The sequence below is a fragment of the Trichoplusia ni genome, chromosome 6 (assembly GCF_003590095.1).
Source record: "Trichoplusia ni isolate ovarian cell line Hi5 chromosome 6, tn1, whole genome shotgun sequence".
Taxonomy (NCBI): domain Eukaryota; kingdom Metazoa; phylum Arthropoda; class Insecta; order Lepidoptera; family Noctuidae; genus Trichoplusia; species Trichoplusia ni.
This window is the reverse complement of record NC_039483.1, coordinates 11,278,364-11,295,950: the sequence shown is the minus strand read 5'-3', so window position 1 is coordinate 11,295,950 and position 17,587 is coordinate 11,278,364. Positions and strand designations below refer to the sequence as shown.

Here is a 17,587-nt window from a genome sequence, read left to right as displayed (position 1 = left end):
AGGAGATAAAGTGTGTTAGTGATGTTCGGCTAATATGCACGTGGTGACGGGCCACAATATTTTTTACAATACGCAGTTTTTATTTGTATTGAGAATTGTCTGATTTTACGATGCTCACTTGTAAAATTTGTGTGGAAGATCAGACGTGTGTTACTCTTTTCAAATCTAAATATAATTCAAATTAAAGTACCTGTAGGATATTTATATCTCTAAAAAAACCGGGAATGGGATACCTATAGGTAGCTCATATCCTCAGATCTCAGCTTAACATGAACAAATATTAAAAGACTCGTATTCAGAAGCTTATCACTCTTGACAAGGTCAATCACCTTTCTCAGTCTTATCTTTAATGAAGTGCGCCCTATATTTTACATACAAAAATATCTACATTATATTTGGAAGGGCTCATATTTATTTGAAAAGCCTTAATATAATACAGTAAGGTAATCAAATACCGCTCATGATGGATGCTCGGCATATAAATTCATGAGTGTCCGAGGTTTTTTTTGTCTTTGAAACCAGTGATTAATTGGTGAGCCCACGTGTTTTGAAAAGCCATTTAAATTTCGAAGCAGGGTTAAATTTATTTTCTTCTTTCGCGATTAAATAAAATAAATGCGGACAACATCGTATACATTGTTCTGAACCCAAAGTAAGTTGCTAAAGCACTTGTGTTATGGAATTCAGATACAACGAAGGTACCACAAACACCCAGACCCGAGACAATGAAGAAATGTGAATTTTTACATTGACCCGGCCGGGGATCGAACCCGGGACTGTGTATAATTGTAAAGTTAATCAATGATAAATTTGTTTCAAAAATTGATACATTCTAAACTTTTTTTCTTTTGTTTACTTTTCGAATCACATGCATAAATATTAAAATAAAAATAGTTCGAATGATAAATCAGTTTCTTGGCGATATGTAAGAAACAGTAGTGCTGACTTTGTTTTTTTTTAGCCTCTACTGACACTCTACTGGACAAAGGTCTATCCCTTAAAAACAGTCATAGTTTTAATTAAGTTAGTAAGTAACTTCGCGCCTACGAAGTACCAACCTAATTATTATCCTACGACCGATCTAGAAAGGTGGCAAAGATAAATTATGTTTTTGATTTATGTATTAGCGCATCAACAGTCAAAACATATAAAATTACACAACCCAGACACTGATTTATCAAACATCTTAATGTCATAGTAATAGTTATTTTTATTCCATTGTCACCGAATGTCAAAACAGTTAATGTAAGCAAACAAAATATTGATCGACGATCGATTTTAAACTTAAAAAGACGATATATGGAATTCTACTATGAATAGTGTTTTAACTTTAGTTTTTGTTTATCTAACATCTAGGTTCATGGAAATTTCATGATGTGGTTTTGTAGCGTTTTGTTAAGCCGATAATACGTTTCACGGCTAATACTGGCCAGTCCATAAAAGTCTATATGATCTTATCACAGATAGGACTACGTTTATGTTATTTCACTTAGCATTTACCGCCTACCGTTCTAATGTATTGTGAAATATTCCATAAAGTTAATGTTTCTGATTTATCTGAAACATACTTTTCATTTTAACACAATCGCGCCGACATATTGCCGGCTTCATACATGATTAAACACGTTAAAACAATTTATACATTTTAATCATGCATAATTTATAGGCATATAGGTTAGATTTTAACTACAATGGGTACAGTCATTTGCAGAAGTTGGTTAACGAAGATTTTTAAGCAACTGTACTTTGTACAATATTAATTTTAATAAGTTGAACTTATCATAAAATTAGATAAAATACGCACACTAATTTCTATACGTCACTGAAAAAAACTGGCGCTCTGTAAATCGGATTGTAGTAAAGACGTCAGCTGTTATCAGTACCTACTTCTATATATTGTCACAAAATGTTTCTGAATCGAGGTCAAATTAATGCAGAGAAAACACAAACAAACAAAAGATATTACTTAGAAAACTGAAAGCTATAGTGAAGCAAAGAAAGACAAGTGGAAGATGTATTTACAGAGGGCTTGGCATGATCATGCGTATTCAAGTAAATACACTCACGGGGTAGGTAACAACATAAAAATATATCCAATCTTCTCAATAAAAGTTTCATGGGAGATACGATAAAAATTCACGTCACGAACGTCCGCCGTGTTAATATAACGCGTGTCTTTACAATTCTCCGAAACTTCCAATACCAGATTAACTTTCCTTAAGATATTATGAATCGTATCGTTCCCTTACTTTTATCGCTTAGGGTGGGTCAACATTTGTAACATTGAAATATCGATTCCGTGACTGTGACAGATAATGTCGAAATGGTCATTCCGCAAATGGATCGAATGAAGGATAAAATGGTGAGTTACAAAATAAACATTAACTTCCACATTATTGCTGCTATTTGAATCAAATGTCATATTACCTTTATGTTAGGTAGTATAAATATTAAACTATGCTACATTAAAATATTTATGAAAAACGCCCACCTAAATATACGACCCCTAAAATAAAATAAAGGCATAAAAAACTAGTCCAGAAGTGTAGGGAGCCATTAAAGCCATCTTTTAAACACAATTCAGATATCAAATGGGTTTAGGAGGTTTAGGCATATTTTTATGACGCAAAATAAAGTCAGCGAAGGGTGTTTATAAATCCTTAGGAAACATAAAACGACGTCATATCTGAACCTTGAAATGTCACTAAATAAGTACATACTTAAACATTATGTTTTGTTTACGCACCCATTTAAAATATAACGAACATGAAAGAAAATATAGCTCACGATATAAAATAAATTAGAAGCATAATCCTAGGTTTACGCGAGGCTTTTATGTTATCAAATGATTGGTGTTCCATTCTATTCAATGTGAATATGTAATAAATCAAAATCACAGCTGAACGTACAAAAGAGTTTAGTTTTTATTATTCGTCGTTACTTTTTGCTTATAACAAACGCAAATATTTGCTGAAACAATTCTCACGCACCGTAAATGTTCCGAGTCTAGTTCATTCAATTATCGACTTACCTGAAATGGTACAGCGAATAATCCTATGACTATGTCAGCTAAAGCTAAATTGGCGATGTAGCAGTTCGTGACGCTCTGCATCCGCCTCGACGTGGCCACAACCCACATCACAAGGAAATTTCCAACCACTGCCAACACTGATATTGAGCCATACAAAAACGATAGCAACACTATCATCCCAGTGGGTACGTCATACAACGTTTCTGAAACAAAATTGAAAGTCATTAGAGAACAATAAATCACGTGATTATCTCCTATTGATTCATAATGAGAACGCTTGCGTGCTATTGAAGGGAAGATCGATAATTAATGCCTGTGCGTAAATAACAATAAACACATTGTTTAAGAAGAGTCATAACTAAGAAGGGAACATTTTTTTTGTGCTTAATAAAGATAGGGAGGTCTGAAAAAGCGGCCGAAATAATCTAATATAATTAATGATTCTGGTACCGTTTTGTGAAATAATTTCGTCGAAAAATATCAGTTTCGTTTAAAGTGAAATTTGGGCTCAAGTATTTTTATTTATTATTCATGACTTAGAATAAACTATCAAAGACAAAGTTATTAAAATTATAAACCACAGCTTTTATTACTAGTTCGCAAAATAAATTCGTAATAACACCAGATTTAAAGCGGGTTAAATTTGGCTTGTCTTGTAATAACAAACGAGTTAGGTCAAGTTGGCTTTTGTCGCCCATTTCACAAAAGGCAACGCTAAAGACCCTTTGGGAATAACTGTTTCCAAATACGACTTTCTGATATAATTTTCGTATCATTTCATGGAGATTGGAACGTCTGTCAATAGAGAAGGTTGACACCTGATTGATCATCAAAGCGCTCGTAATTTATAGCTGACAACGGAATTGATTGGATGAAAGAATCTATTATCAGGCCTTTATAAATATAATATAATAGTTGTATCTCAGGGACATACCGAAGGTGTCATTTGTTCCGTTATGTACAATATATTCATCGATCGTGTGATTCCTCCAATCCGCGTCGTCATCTTGAGTTGAATTTGTTGTACTGTAACAAAATTAAACAATTTAAACGTTATAGTATTATACAGATGTCGATATTATCAATGTATCATGAATATAATGTCGTCGTACTCGAATAATTAACAATTCATTGGTCTAACCACTATTAATGGTGCTTAAACAGTGAACCCATTATGCCAACGCAAAGGCCACTAGACGCGATTAGACGACCGTGTGAATACATTAACGTGCAATATTTCGTCAGCTGCACCATTTCGCGCCTATATTAAACACGTATGTAATTAACCAACGTAGCCATTCGGTAATTTTCAAACTTTTTCACTAAGCGAAAACGTTTGCAGTCTTGATAAAAAGCATTTAAACTTTCCAAAACAAAATCCTTCAAATGTTTTAGCGATTGCTTTCTAAGTTTGTTTTATAACAAATTCAATCTCCAAATTACTTTTACTCGTTGAAAATGTAGCTTAGGTTAAATGCAGGGTTAGTTTATCTAGTATAGTGATATAGAAATAATAAAATGAGAGTTATTTTGATTATAATTTTAGTTTTCATGAAAGATTTATGGCCAAAGACACGATTGTCGTACGTTAATGATCAACTAAGCAATATATTATAATAACTTTCGCGAGGAGGGAAACGTGTATTGATTGTGATCGCCCGACTAGTTTCGGATCCAACTGGAGTCCTTAATCATGAGCTGACGCGGCGGTTGGCGGTTGGTCGGGACTCGAATAATCCCGATTAATACACGTGAGCAAAACCGTCATTAAAGAAACAATAATGAACGGCAGTGATTCTGCCGAAATACTTTATCTAATCTAAATCTTCATCCAAAACACAAAGGGTTGCCGAAATCAGACTTGTTGTATTATAATTATTTTGTCTAAAGAATATACACGTCAAAGCAATTTAAAATTAATCAGCTTAATGATAAACAAATTACTTATGAGTTTGCGGATCGTGGTTAAATAACAGCGTTCAGTATATATAAACATGATACCAGCGTTCCCTTAGGAGGTGACTACACTCCAGTGTACTAAAGTTTACATAACTATCGCCAAATGATTATAAATTGCTTGTAATAAGATAAGGCTGTATCCGAGATGCTAGTAGATATTTCCTGTAAAGAAAACCCAATTACGTTTTCTCGCTGAAAAAAAACTATGAGATTATGTGTGTGAGACATATGAGTCACGTTTTAAATGACGATAGCTGCAAGTGTTCGTTAGTGTTTTGTTAGTTCTTTAAAAAGTCGATTCGGAAATTTTAAATTCGTCAGCGCAGATAACAAGTTTCATTTCCTTACAATATGTTTTCTCTTTCATAAAAGAACGATGTACGATATTTTCCTATTTTTGTAAAGACGCGTGTATTTTTGTTGGAGGGTGGTTTATATTTTTAATATTTTATTGCATTCAAGTCGCGATGCCACAAACGTTTACGTGAAGGTGACACTTTTCCTGAAAACGGATATGTCGTAAAAGGGTTTCCAAGTAATTTTGTGTTCTGGCAATATGGAACCCGAGGGGCCGTGACCCGTCCTGCTCATACTCTAAATAGGCGTCATGGAATTTCAATTTTCACGGAACTCGACGAATTTCAATGATTCGCGTGTCAAGAGATTTATTAATAACTTGTAGTAGTACTAGTAATGTACAATATTGTGTGCCTATTAAGCAGATTTATAAATCATTGTTGCATTAATGAACCAAATCCAAAATCATTAATTAAGGCCTTTGTATCTGACCAAATAGTAGGCATTAATTTAAGTTACACAAAACTTTCCCTTTGACCATGACAACAGAATAGATATTTATTACAAATAAAACAAACCCAATTAAAAGTACAACACAATAAACATTTAAAGTAACTTATTTTAGCGCGGTTCGTTACCTTTGTGGCTTAACTGAATCTTTCTTTTATTTAGAAGCAAAGAACGTTTCGGCAATAAACTTCAGAGAGAACAGACTATTTTCTTGTGTATTATTAAGAGTCTTATTTGCAACGAACTCGCGTCGATATGAAATGTAATCGTCCATTAAATGAGAATATAATTTGTTCTGTTATGAAAAAGGTTTATTACGAAAAGAGAAGCTTTTGACTTAACTTGACCATGATGCCTGCAACCTAATACTGACAGTTTCTTGACAAATGTCCGAAGAATGTAACAATAAAGACATTTGAAAAAAGGTTAAAAAGTCTTTTGTGATATTTACATACACATAGATACATACACATTTCGTTCGCAATCTCTCAATACGTTTCCATATACGGTCAAGAGGGTCAAGCAGATATTGTGAGTACCAAATTAATGTTCAAGTGTTTGTTTGTGCAAGCACGACTTTTAAGCGTGCTAAAGATGTAAAAAGGTTTCTTTTAATAATATTCTTCGAATATACGTTTGTTAGATCTACATATATAACTTCTAACTTTGAGTGAGTTATGTGGGTCAATATCAGTAATTCCTGTCGACACAAGATGAAAGTTTTCACATTTTACTGTTCACATTTTTTATAACTTAGAAATATATAAAATAATTTAAAAAGAGACAGCGTTTGCACTACCAATAACGAACTCTACACGCAAACAAATGTATGGTAGATGGTAAATAAGCCCATTTTTTATGATTGACTTTTGACGGTTTATTCCCATACCCACACCCAATCTAAATTGACCATTGATACAGCATAAACCACTCGAATGTTTCGAAATTACAGTTCAAGTCACGTGACTTATAGAATCAAAATGTCATTATTCGTTGTCGTCGCGTCTTATTCATTGATGCCAACTATGAAATGCAGTGACATTTTATAGCGGAGAAAGGTAAGTGTAAAAAGTTCAAATAGAGTGTTTTTTACGAAGTAAACTAACAGTACTATTTAAAATCTATTTCAACACAATTTATTTTCTCAGAAGATTAATGCGGTGTCGTTGTCTGCAGCTGAAAGAGAGTGATGGTAACTATGTTGAAACACCGACCAGGTGTTATAAAGTACGATTATCATCACTTATGTGTATTGATAGCCACACGATACAACGTGCTATTTTTAACGGCGACTACCGACTTGCTTGTTGGCGTGCATCAATCAAGATGAAATTATTACGGTAATAACCATAGACTAAAAATACTTGTAGACGGGTACCCAAATAAAAGTGCTTTATGAAGAATAGCTGCAAACGTTCTTCATTAAAATTATTTGAAAGTATCCTAACGTACCACAATGACACAGATTATTTAAATCATTTTTTTTTAATAAAACGACTCCTGCACTAAACTTCTTCACTTTTTTTTTTAAATAAATCTGAATACCATTTTATTTGGATTATTACAGGATTGGTAACATGCAGTTTTGTTATTATTATTTTTATTTTAAAACGATGAAAAAATTGAATTAGAAAAAGAATGTACAAGTTTTTGGTTATATATTCGTCTGTGTCTTACTAACTACTCTTACAGAAACAATTTGACAAATTTCCTCTACTGTAAGTTCTTACTTAGTACCACAGATGTTAACCTGAACCTAATTCAGGTTATACCTAAGTTTGCAACATTAACCCAGGGAATATTAAGAACTTGACATTCAATTTGACTCGACAAGTTTGTAACTACTCTGCGTTATGAAGCACAATTCTTGGGACACCATTATGATGTTCCAAAGTTTTGCATATTTTGAGAAAATTGGTAAAGTTAAACCATAAATTATTTATGCTTTCTGGGGTGCATACAAAAATGTACTTTAAACTGAAAAAATATTTTTCTTTAATTGTTAATCCCAAGAGCAGCTTGAAATTCTTGGAGTTTAGATGTCGAGTAGGGTGACCCGTGATTGTGTGTGGTGTGGTGGTATTACAATAAATTGAACGAGAATAAACAATAAAACAAATTGAAGTATTATGATTTGGTACAGATCGATTTTGTTTATTTTGCGTTCTGATCAATTCGGTTCGGTTTTCGTTCAGATCCGGTAAAACGTCCAAACAGATTACCGGGACGGCAATACGATTTAGATCCGAAACTGTGTAAGTTCGTAAATCCTAACTGTTCCATATTCTCTCTCTGATTGAAATTCTCCCAACAGAAACCAAACTTTTTTTTTCGTAACTTCTATAGTATACAGGGACTTAACAATTATACGTTAAATAAAGAACAAGTGAAACAATTGAAAGAGCGGTCAAAGAAAAAAAAAATATTTCATCTAATACCAGCAAAGAGTTTTTATATTTCTTTAAAAAATATATGTAAGAAGGACAATTAAATTTTATAAAGTTTAGTTCTAAAACGTATGTTGTTTATATTTCCTTTATCATGCATCTAATCAGGTTAAAGTAACACAACAATGGAATCTAAGAGCACATATTTGTTTACGACGGGCATGTGATACAGGCAGGTGATAATAATGTTGTATGTTCAATAATATTATGCTCATGAAACATTGTCTAATCATTTGTACAAAGGTCAATTTTGTTTTACGTTTCATTGTGGTGCTGAAAGACGTACTTACAATAATAGCTCTGAAACCAAATAATTATATTGTTGAAAATAAAACTATATAGGTATATGACTATTATTTATGTGGACGTTTATAAATTAGACAAAGTTTTACTTGAAACCTGTTTTCATAATAATTGGAAAATTAACGTTCTAATTTGTTCGGTAAAGGGCGCAAGTTAAGCTGGTCTGTTAATATTATTTACTTTCAGGGGTTACCAGAAACTGAACCCTATTGTTGTTTCGAGTGTTGGCGCCGTCTTGATTGAATGAATTTAATAACCATTGTTAGTCCGCATTTTCGTAAACGTGATAAGAGTTGTAATGGACAATCCCGCGGATATAAGATTACTTAAGGGCTTGGCTTGCCGTTTTATCTTTTAATATAGGAATGGCAGCGTTCCAAAACGTATTTTCACCACAATGTTAACACCTCACATAGCCGCATATTAGAAATACAATAACAGACTATAATCCTACGCTTTAATTAATACTTTACATACTAAGTCCAAAAGTTTATGTAAACATAGACATCAGCCGTCAATAAGGACGATATGCTGATAAATTCGTTCCTCATTTAATTGGTATTCATTAAATAAAATGAAACGAAGTCTTAATTAAAATGTGAAAAGCACTATTTACTTTGTAGCACAAACCTGATATTGAGTGAAAAATGTTTGTTTGTTTCATAAAAGTCTTTCTACGTATAATTGAATGAAAAAAATATTTGTGATTCCTTATTTCTTCTTGTTTCTAGCGACAGTTTTTAAAGTAATTTTACAGAAATGCGAAATGAGGTTACTTTTTATTTTCTTTTTGTGAGTTGTTGTTTGTTTGATTTAATGACTTTACAAATAAGGGACATAAACCTGCTCAGAAGTTTAAACGGTTTTTCCGAGTTGATGTTAAACTGAATCTTAGAGGTAATTATTTTGTTTTTAATATCTTAAAGAGACACCAAACCACACCGTTTGTACTAAATCACATTGTTAACATTTTTGTGCGAGTATATTTGAAAAGATAATTCTGTAAAAAACAATTATTCAATACCTATAATGCCAGGAATATATAAATAGATTCGATCACACAAATTAGACACTCTAATCAGCTAAAATGTTTTATCCAACCATTTTTTGGTTTTAGCAAAATTAAACTCAAAACAAAGCTCCAAACTTAATTTGGAATAACAAAAACAAAAGAAGGAAAAACGGAAACAAAAGGGAAACATTTTGATGTTGACCTATCGCAACAAGTCAAGATTTAATGAGTCATAAAAAGAAATCTTGCCAAAGTCCTTAATTTTTTACTATAAACCTTTTTTCATGAGTAAATAAGAAAAATAATTAAGACAATGTGAAAATACTTTCAAACGACATTTGTTCTAGTTACTAAGACCTCTTTTATTTGAACTACTTCCTACTTTATTTTTCTGTTTATGTCTCTTTAACGAGCTGATAGTAATTTTGTAAGGATATTTGTGATAAATTAAAACACGCATTTTATATCTGTCACGTTGAATAAACCATTAACTTTTATACTTTACTTCTAGAATTCTGTTCATTGAATCTACTATTAAAAAAAAAACAAGTAAACATAAATAATTTGTGTGATTTCCAAACATAAAACAAATAATAAAACCAACTATCTGTATGTTTAGTGTCCGTAAAAAGTCATATTTAAAAATACTTTGTCGAACATCGTCATTTTTTATATCAGCATCAACTTAAAAAAGAGCAAATAGTTTCATTACAAAAATAGAATCTTTGTTTGTTTTGCATCTGCATGTTGAATCCCCGATTAGTTCATAAAGCAAAAAACATTCCGAGTAATAAAATTCTATTTCCAGTAGATCGTTTAAAAGCATTAAATTTGCTCGAACATGCCCTATATTTGTGAACGACAAAGGCGCACCCCGATGAAGACTCACACAGCGGAAGAAACATTACAACTTCAGTTAATGAACACCTTTCACTGTTTATTTTTCTTTTATCATCGATATTAAGATCTTAAACTATCAAAATCTGCGGAATATAAAAATAAGACTCCCGTTCACATACATTTCCACGCACGTTTATACCTAATAATCGAATTAACTTTGTTTACATAAACAGATAATTTTAGTTAGTACTTTTAAAATAAACTATGCTCAATTTTATATTTTGTACCAAATTATGCAGCAATACACACAAACACAATATACATACATAAATCAATATAATAAGTTATAATAGACCATTTTTCGATTACGATCTTTTAATCAGCACAAACTATTCGTAATTATGGCACGAACTATACTCATATAATCAGCGTAATGGTTAAAGCTGATAACAAGTTGGTATTATTAGCTTTACCACCTGTATTGATGCTTGTGATAAAAGTTGTCTGACGTCACAAAATAAAAGCCCAACAAATGATTAAATCCGAAATATGTTACTTATTTTGAGTACCCACTACGTCAGTAAAAACAAATCAAAAAGTTTTATCTCAAGTAAGCCTTCAAACTTTCAAAACGTTAAAATTGATGGATGGTTGTCAGGTCCAAAATGTCACAAGAAAACCTAATTCGAATTTGAAATCAATATTTATGTTTGCAATAATAACGAAAATTCGCAACTAATACTTATATCTAAATATTAGGATCATATTTTACAGGAACATTAGAATTGGATTGAGCGATTAATATTGAGCAGGTTCGCAGTATTCGGCTCTCAGATCCGGCCGTATTACAGCAGCTAGGTCGCATGCCTGAACTGAAGCTAACCGCACTTTAATCGGATGAAACGACTAGAATCTCGCGTGTGTGAAACATCCGAACATCGCCACACATCAATTAACAGAGCCACTTTATCTATAATTCAGTTTCTCGCTCATTTATTTTGGAATGTATTTATATAAATATAATCCAGTCAAATTTTAAAAATTACTTGTAACATAAAATAAATACTAATTTTCATAAACGTAATAATAAAATTATTTATTCATGGGCAAGGCGGACACACAACACTAAATGTTTTATACAGATAATCTAAAGATTTGAATAATAAAAAAAAATAGTTCAAAAAACTAAAAAACACGCTTTTATAAAAAAGCGTGGTGTCTCCATATATCAGTTCTAAAGAAGCGCCCCACACTTTTTTACAAAAATAATATTAATTGTTTGTTAATTTATTTTTAAATAATTATTATTGTGAAAAAAGCGTGGGGCGCTTTTCAAGAACTGATATTTGGAACCCCCTACGATTTCTTTGTGCCACTTTTTATTTCTTGTTTTAGCGGCTACAGAAATACACCATCTATCAAAATAACAATTGTCCAGCTACCACGGTTCACGTGACAGGGGGCGGACAGACGGACAGACATCGGAGCCTTATTACTAAGTTGTATTAGTAAGTTTGTACCCTTTGAATACGGAAACCAAAAAATAACATTAAACAATAGAAGTATTTAAATTACAATAATTGTTTTAACACATTATATAATTAAAGTACCTACTTCCGAAAGTGTTTTAAGCTGCATTTAATTATATCACAAATGTTTTTTTGGGAGGTACACAAGAAAATTTTTTCAAGTCCAACATGGCTGTCATGGCTGAAACGTGAACATAATTAACTTAAAAGCTGATGGTATCGTGAGAGGGAAAAAGTTTCAGATAAAATATGTTTCAAATAAGATTTTTTCACACGTCAGGGTTTATCAAGATTATAAATTTATCGCATAAAGCAATAATCAATTTTAAAGCTTCATTTAAAATCACAGTATAAAACGAAAGTGTTGTTTAAAATTTCATGACGTGTATAGATTATACTAGCATATGCCAACTATTTCATTAACGTGCATACACTTTATGGTAATCTTTCCCCAATACATAGAAAACCGCTATTGATTGGGATAAGCCGTTGCGGAATTCATCGCGCACAAACGCACATACAAACAGATATTTCACTTTTCTACGATTTTATTCTATGTACCTACTAATAAATGATTCAAAATGTGGTTTAAGGATTCGATTAAAAGTCAAAATTTAATAAACGAAGGCAGGTCAATGACAGGTTGAAGTAAAAACGTTATAATTATAAAAAAGTTAAAGCCAATTTAATGTTCGAACAAAGCTTAAACGATTACATTGAAACTCTGAAATAAAACATACGTGATCGATGAAATCTATACTACTGTAGGAACTAAGTTTCAAGGCAATGTTTTACGGAAATATGTTGTTACAAGGAAAATGATGTAAACTATGCTGTACACATTCCAAACTAGTGCTACAACGCTGATGAAGAGATTTCCTGGCTACTGGCACTCTGCTGTAGAAACCGCATTAACTAAAGGGTCCTTAATCACAGTTCCTCACGCAACGAGATTGAATAGAAACAGCAACAGTTCACGCGTGCCTTTTGTTTATTTTAAGCTTACAAGGAGTCTACTATAAAGGCGTATTTAATATCATCGTTAATCTCGTGAAACATAGAGTGGTCTGACTCGAAAATTTGACTTAAAACCTGAAAATGTGCGTGAAACTGAATCCTTTTCAGTTTAATCGTTAAAATGCAAGTGGTATTTTCTCAACATTTTATTCGTCTTTACTATATTTATAAACTAGTAAAATAACGAATAATTTTTAGAAAACCAATAGGTATTGGTTTAGTTTTTGTTGGCTAGAAACTGTGACCCCTTAAACGTAGCGTATGTATATCCTAGGCTATGAATATTTATGCCTCTGCACTCTATTCGTTTTTGTATGGGATAATGAATACTTCTGTATAATTAGTATTTCTTATAAGTGATGACAGCTTTTATTCCGTAGTACCATAGAATATTTTAGGCTCTCGCTGTGGTATAACTAATTCACCTTAATTATGGATAAAATATGCGTTAGGGTCACTAACTTTTCAATGAAAAAAAAACAGTTGCTCCTAAAAGTCGGCTAATGAAAACAATAATTTATTTACAATGAGTTAAGTTCTAGTAGAATTCACTATAATTATTTTATTTCGGTTCACATCTTTTCTATGTGCGAATAAAATCCGGTAACCAAGCTATTTCTGGTAAAGATGACAGCATGATGGATGTCTGATAAAAATACTAAAACGCGTTTATTACTCCTACTGTCTAATAACACACATTCCAAATCTTTTTTGCGCGAACCGTTTCGTACTGTTTGTTGATTTTAGACCAGCCTATCATCAAATCTGCTCATAAATCTGTAAACAACATGTTTTCAATCCATACTTCCATACAAATATTATAAATTCGAAAATCTCGGTCTCTCTGCCTCTCTGGTTTTCACGTCAAAACTACTGAACCGATTGTAATGAAATTTGGTACACAGGTAGCGGAGCACTGCGGTTTTGTGTATTTTAATTTTAAGTGGTTTTAAAGGGAAGGGAAGGAGTCAAGGCTTTTTCCTGGCATTCTCACGTAAACGGGGACCAAAACTGAAATCCACGCGGACGCCGTCGCGGGAAATAGCTAGTAATGTATAGTCTCAACCTACTCCCAATTTTTAGTTGTCATTACTTTACTTGGCTCCAAAATATTTTACTGAAATACCACAAGACAGTAATATTTTTCTTCAAGTAAGAAAACGGACAATCCGTGTTGTTTTTTATGTTTTAAGAATAGTCTGACAACAGTCGCTAAAGCGAAGCAACATTTTTGGCTGCGTTTTAACGCATTTTTGCCATGATAATTCAGCCAAGCACTTTTTATATTTGGCATGGGTTACGATAAAACCTAGTATAAAAAAAGAAAAAATATGAGCAAAAACTATAAGAATTTTGTTGCGCAAGATATTCGAAAAGTATTGATTTATTTTTTATCTTGATTTATTTTCTATCGAGACTTTTAACCCTTCATCGGTTCGCTTATTGCGAAAGGTGCGAAACGAGATACATTAAAACTGACATTAAACCTTAATTTCTAAAGTTCCGATACGCCTTATTACGATAAGCCTTTGCTGTCTGTCCGTCTGTCACTAAGTTGTATTTCTTGAACCGTAATAATTTTTTAAAATTCCACAGATCATGTACCTACTTTTGTAGTAAATATATATTAATATGTTTTTTGATATCTACAGGATTCTGTATAGACATAAACAACACAAAAAATAAAATAACTTAAAATAGAATAAAATAAATATTTAAAAAGCTCCTATACGATGTTTTGCCGCTTTTATTAAAAATGGTAGAGAACCCTTACTACACAAATCTGACCTGACCGTAAATTTTTCTTATGCTTTTAGTTAGAATTCGTGCTAACAAGAAACTGAAAATCAATCATTCATGTCAAGCTACATTCTCGATCCATGCACATAGTTTCGAGAACATGTCAGATGTAGCATTGGCATAGGTACAATACCTGCTAAGGCTAGGTATAGACTAGATATGTACTGACTGAATATGTTACAGATACTGGTACCTAACTTATCTTGGCAGTAAACGTACTAACGGAATGTAAACCCACAACACACTATTCACGTATACAATTACGTTTTTAAAAAGTCGTTAAACTGTATCAAAGGTTTTAAATGGATAAGTTTTAATACATTCGTTGTTTGTTGATTCGTCAATATTTCTATCCGAGATCTGAGTTGGCACTGAAATCGTTAACGCAAATCGATACTAAAGCCGTTTAGTTAGATCACCAGTTAGATTTGTCACGTCATGTCAATAAGGAAGTTAGTTAACTTAGCTGTATAGAGATCTGATTCGTAGTGTTGGAATTATCGTCATTATTCTCGTGCTTTGTCCCATAGTCTTTTAAAACAAAAAGTTTATTCGCACTGAAAAAAACTTTTAGAAAACAATAGTCAACAATTGGAAACAAAAGATCCTATTCTCCGATACAATTAATGTGGTGTCAATTTTGTATAGAATGACTAAAAATCGTTAAAAAAAGTATCTACTATTTTTTTTGAAGAATCGTCGAAGCATACCACTATACTTATAAATACGAAGGTTTGCGAATCTCAAGTCAGCCTTTTGTGCACCTTATTACTGTGCTCTCGTAAAATAACCTTATCATGACGTTAATGTTACTACTAAGCTTTACAAAAAATGTTTCCAAATACACCGTAGATTATCCAATCACCTATTGAGAGTATTGCGCTATAATGTTAATGTAATTTAAAAAGTGCTTAGCGAATGTTGTGTTATTCATGTAATAGATGTTATCGACTTACAAGAGGCCTCTTTTAGAATTAGTTAACATCTAAAGTCAACACACAGTTACCGACACCCACACAATTGAGAATGTTTCATTATTTGTCTATTTTAAGCCTTCGATTTTAATTGTTCAATACTTCAACGATTCTATTTAAGGCACTTATTAAACTTGTTTCACAAAGTCCCTAGATATTTGAGTCAACAAACTGCTTAGTTGTGTTTAGTTTAGATTATACCTGAAACTTTACCGCCTTACATTTATCGAGATCTCATACAATGTAACCCAAAAAGATTATTAAAGTAAATAAAAATGAATTATAATCGTCCGCAAGCATTACCCTGCCTACTTATAAAAATATTTGATCAATTTGTTAGATAAATATTGCTCTGTTTTTTTCATTTCTTTGCCCTTATTATTCGTTTAAATCAATAGTTTTTTACGTAATTTCTAGATCAATTTATGGTACTAACTTAGACTATTTTTATGAAATAACGTGTCACGTAGGTAAACCGCTGCGTGGATTAGGAATTCATTGGTTATTTTATTAAAAACATTATTATTAAAATTTTATAATAATACGTGACCGTCAGCACTTGCAGTTCTTGATAAAATTCTATTCCATATATGTGAAACCTTGTTCGTCCATGTATCTGGTCAAACTTAATTTAAATTGTTCAAATTATTTACCAAACAAATGCTGAACGACAACATTTTTTTTCTCGATTAGAATATTTTCAAATGTTTGGAACTACGTCACGGAATATTTGTTTGTTTCGCTCTTTTATTACACTCAGACTTAAAGCTATAGATTTATTATTGATACAAAAGTAAAATCCAAATTTCTGGAGAATGAAATAACTTTGATTGTTAAGATAAAGTTTTATTTATTATAGAGTAAATTTGTATGTTGGTGTAAGGACTTGCCTTGCGTCCATGGCGATGAATGACGACACCACGAGGTGCAGCAGGGTGGCGGCTGGTGATAACAGTTTTCTTTGTTCGTTCCTCTGTTCACAAAGGCCTCCCGAGCTCACTGTGCTAACACACACGACACGCAGCGAGTGCACAGCACGACGCTCTTCAGCATGTTTGCAGAACGATTAGCACGCTTGTCCCCGCTCCCAAAGTTGACATTGCGCACTTACAGATTTTTTAACCTTCACGTAGAAATTACTTCTGTAAACTTTGTAAATATGTTTCAAATCGCTTCACTTTGAATGACATGTTTGTACTCTGTTCACATAACACAATACCGCATATTTATTTTCACATATCTCTTCTCATCACACCACTGTTCTTCATATAATATATGGATGTATTATCACTTTTATAATCTTATTACTTAATTAAAATCTCACATAAGTTGTAAGAAAATTTAAACTTTTAATTGATTTATTAATTATACCTAAATACACATGAGAAGATAGTTAAAAAGTATCACTTTTAATCACACACAGGTACTTTAAGCTATTTATGATTGTATTTTAATTAATTGCGTCACAAATTACTAGGTGCAAGTATTTACAAGTTTTACGTCTGAACAGTAGCGTCGGGAAACCGCGCGAGGGAAAGTTTCAGGAGTCCGCGACGGAAGCGGCGCGCCGGGTCGCGCATTCGAAGGCGAATGGGCCGCGGCTGTGGGCGGCTCGCGGCTGCCGGGCGGCGCGCTCTGCCACACTACCTACCTACCCTGGCCAACTCGGCTCATGAAAACATTTGTCAACTTGGCCGTGTGGACATATTAATTAGCTCGTGTACACGATGATAGCACCGACAATGATTATACTACCAAGTTATTTGCACACCTAATAATAATGGCAACAGCGCTACATATTTGAATACAAGAAAATAGATCAGTGCGACTTAAATCGTGTTTCAGTCTTTGGTTCAGGTACCTATACT

At 32.6% G+C, this 17,587-nt stretch overlaps 1 protein-coding gene across 1 annotated transcript in view; it reads right to left on the bottom strand.

The window, feature by feature from the left end:
- Positions 1-17,587, bottom strand: part of LOC113494916 (substance-K receptor-like) — a 41,676-nt gene extending 24,089 nt beyond the window's left edge. Inside the window, exons 1-3 of the mRNA XM_026873436.1 lie at positions 16,610-17,587; positions 3,966-4,057; positions 3,032-3,234 (exon numbers count right to left, since the gene is read on the bottom strand). Of these exons, the coding sequence (XP_026729237.1) occupies positions 3,032-3,234; positions 3,966-4,057; positions 16,610-16,620 (306 nt within the window). The 5' untranslated portion in view covers positions 16,621-17,587. The remainder of the gene's footprint in view (positions 1-3,031; positions 3,235-3,965; positions 4,058-16,609) is intronic.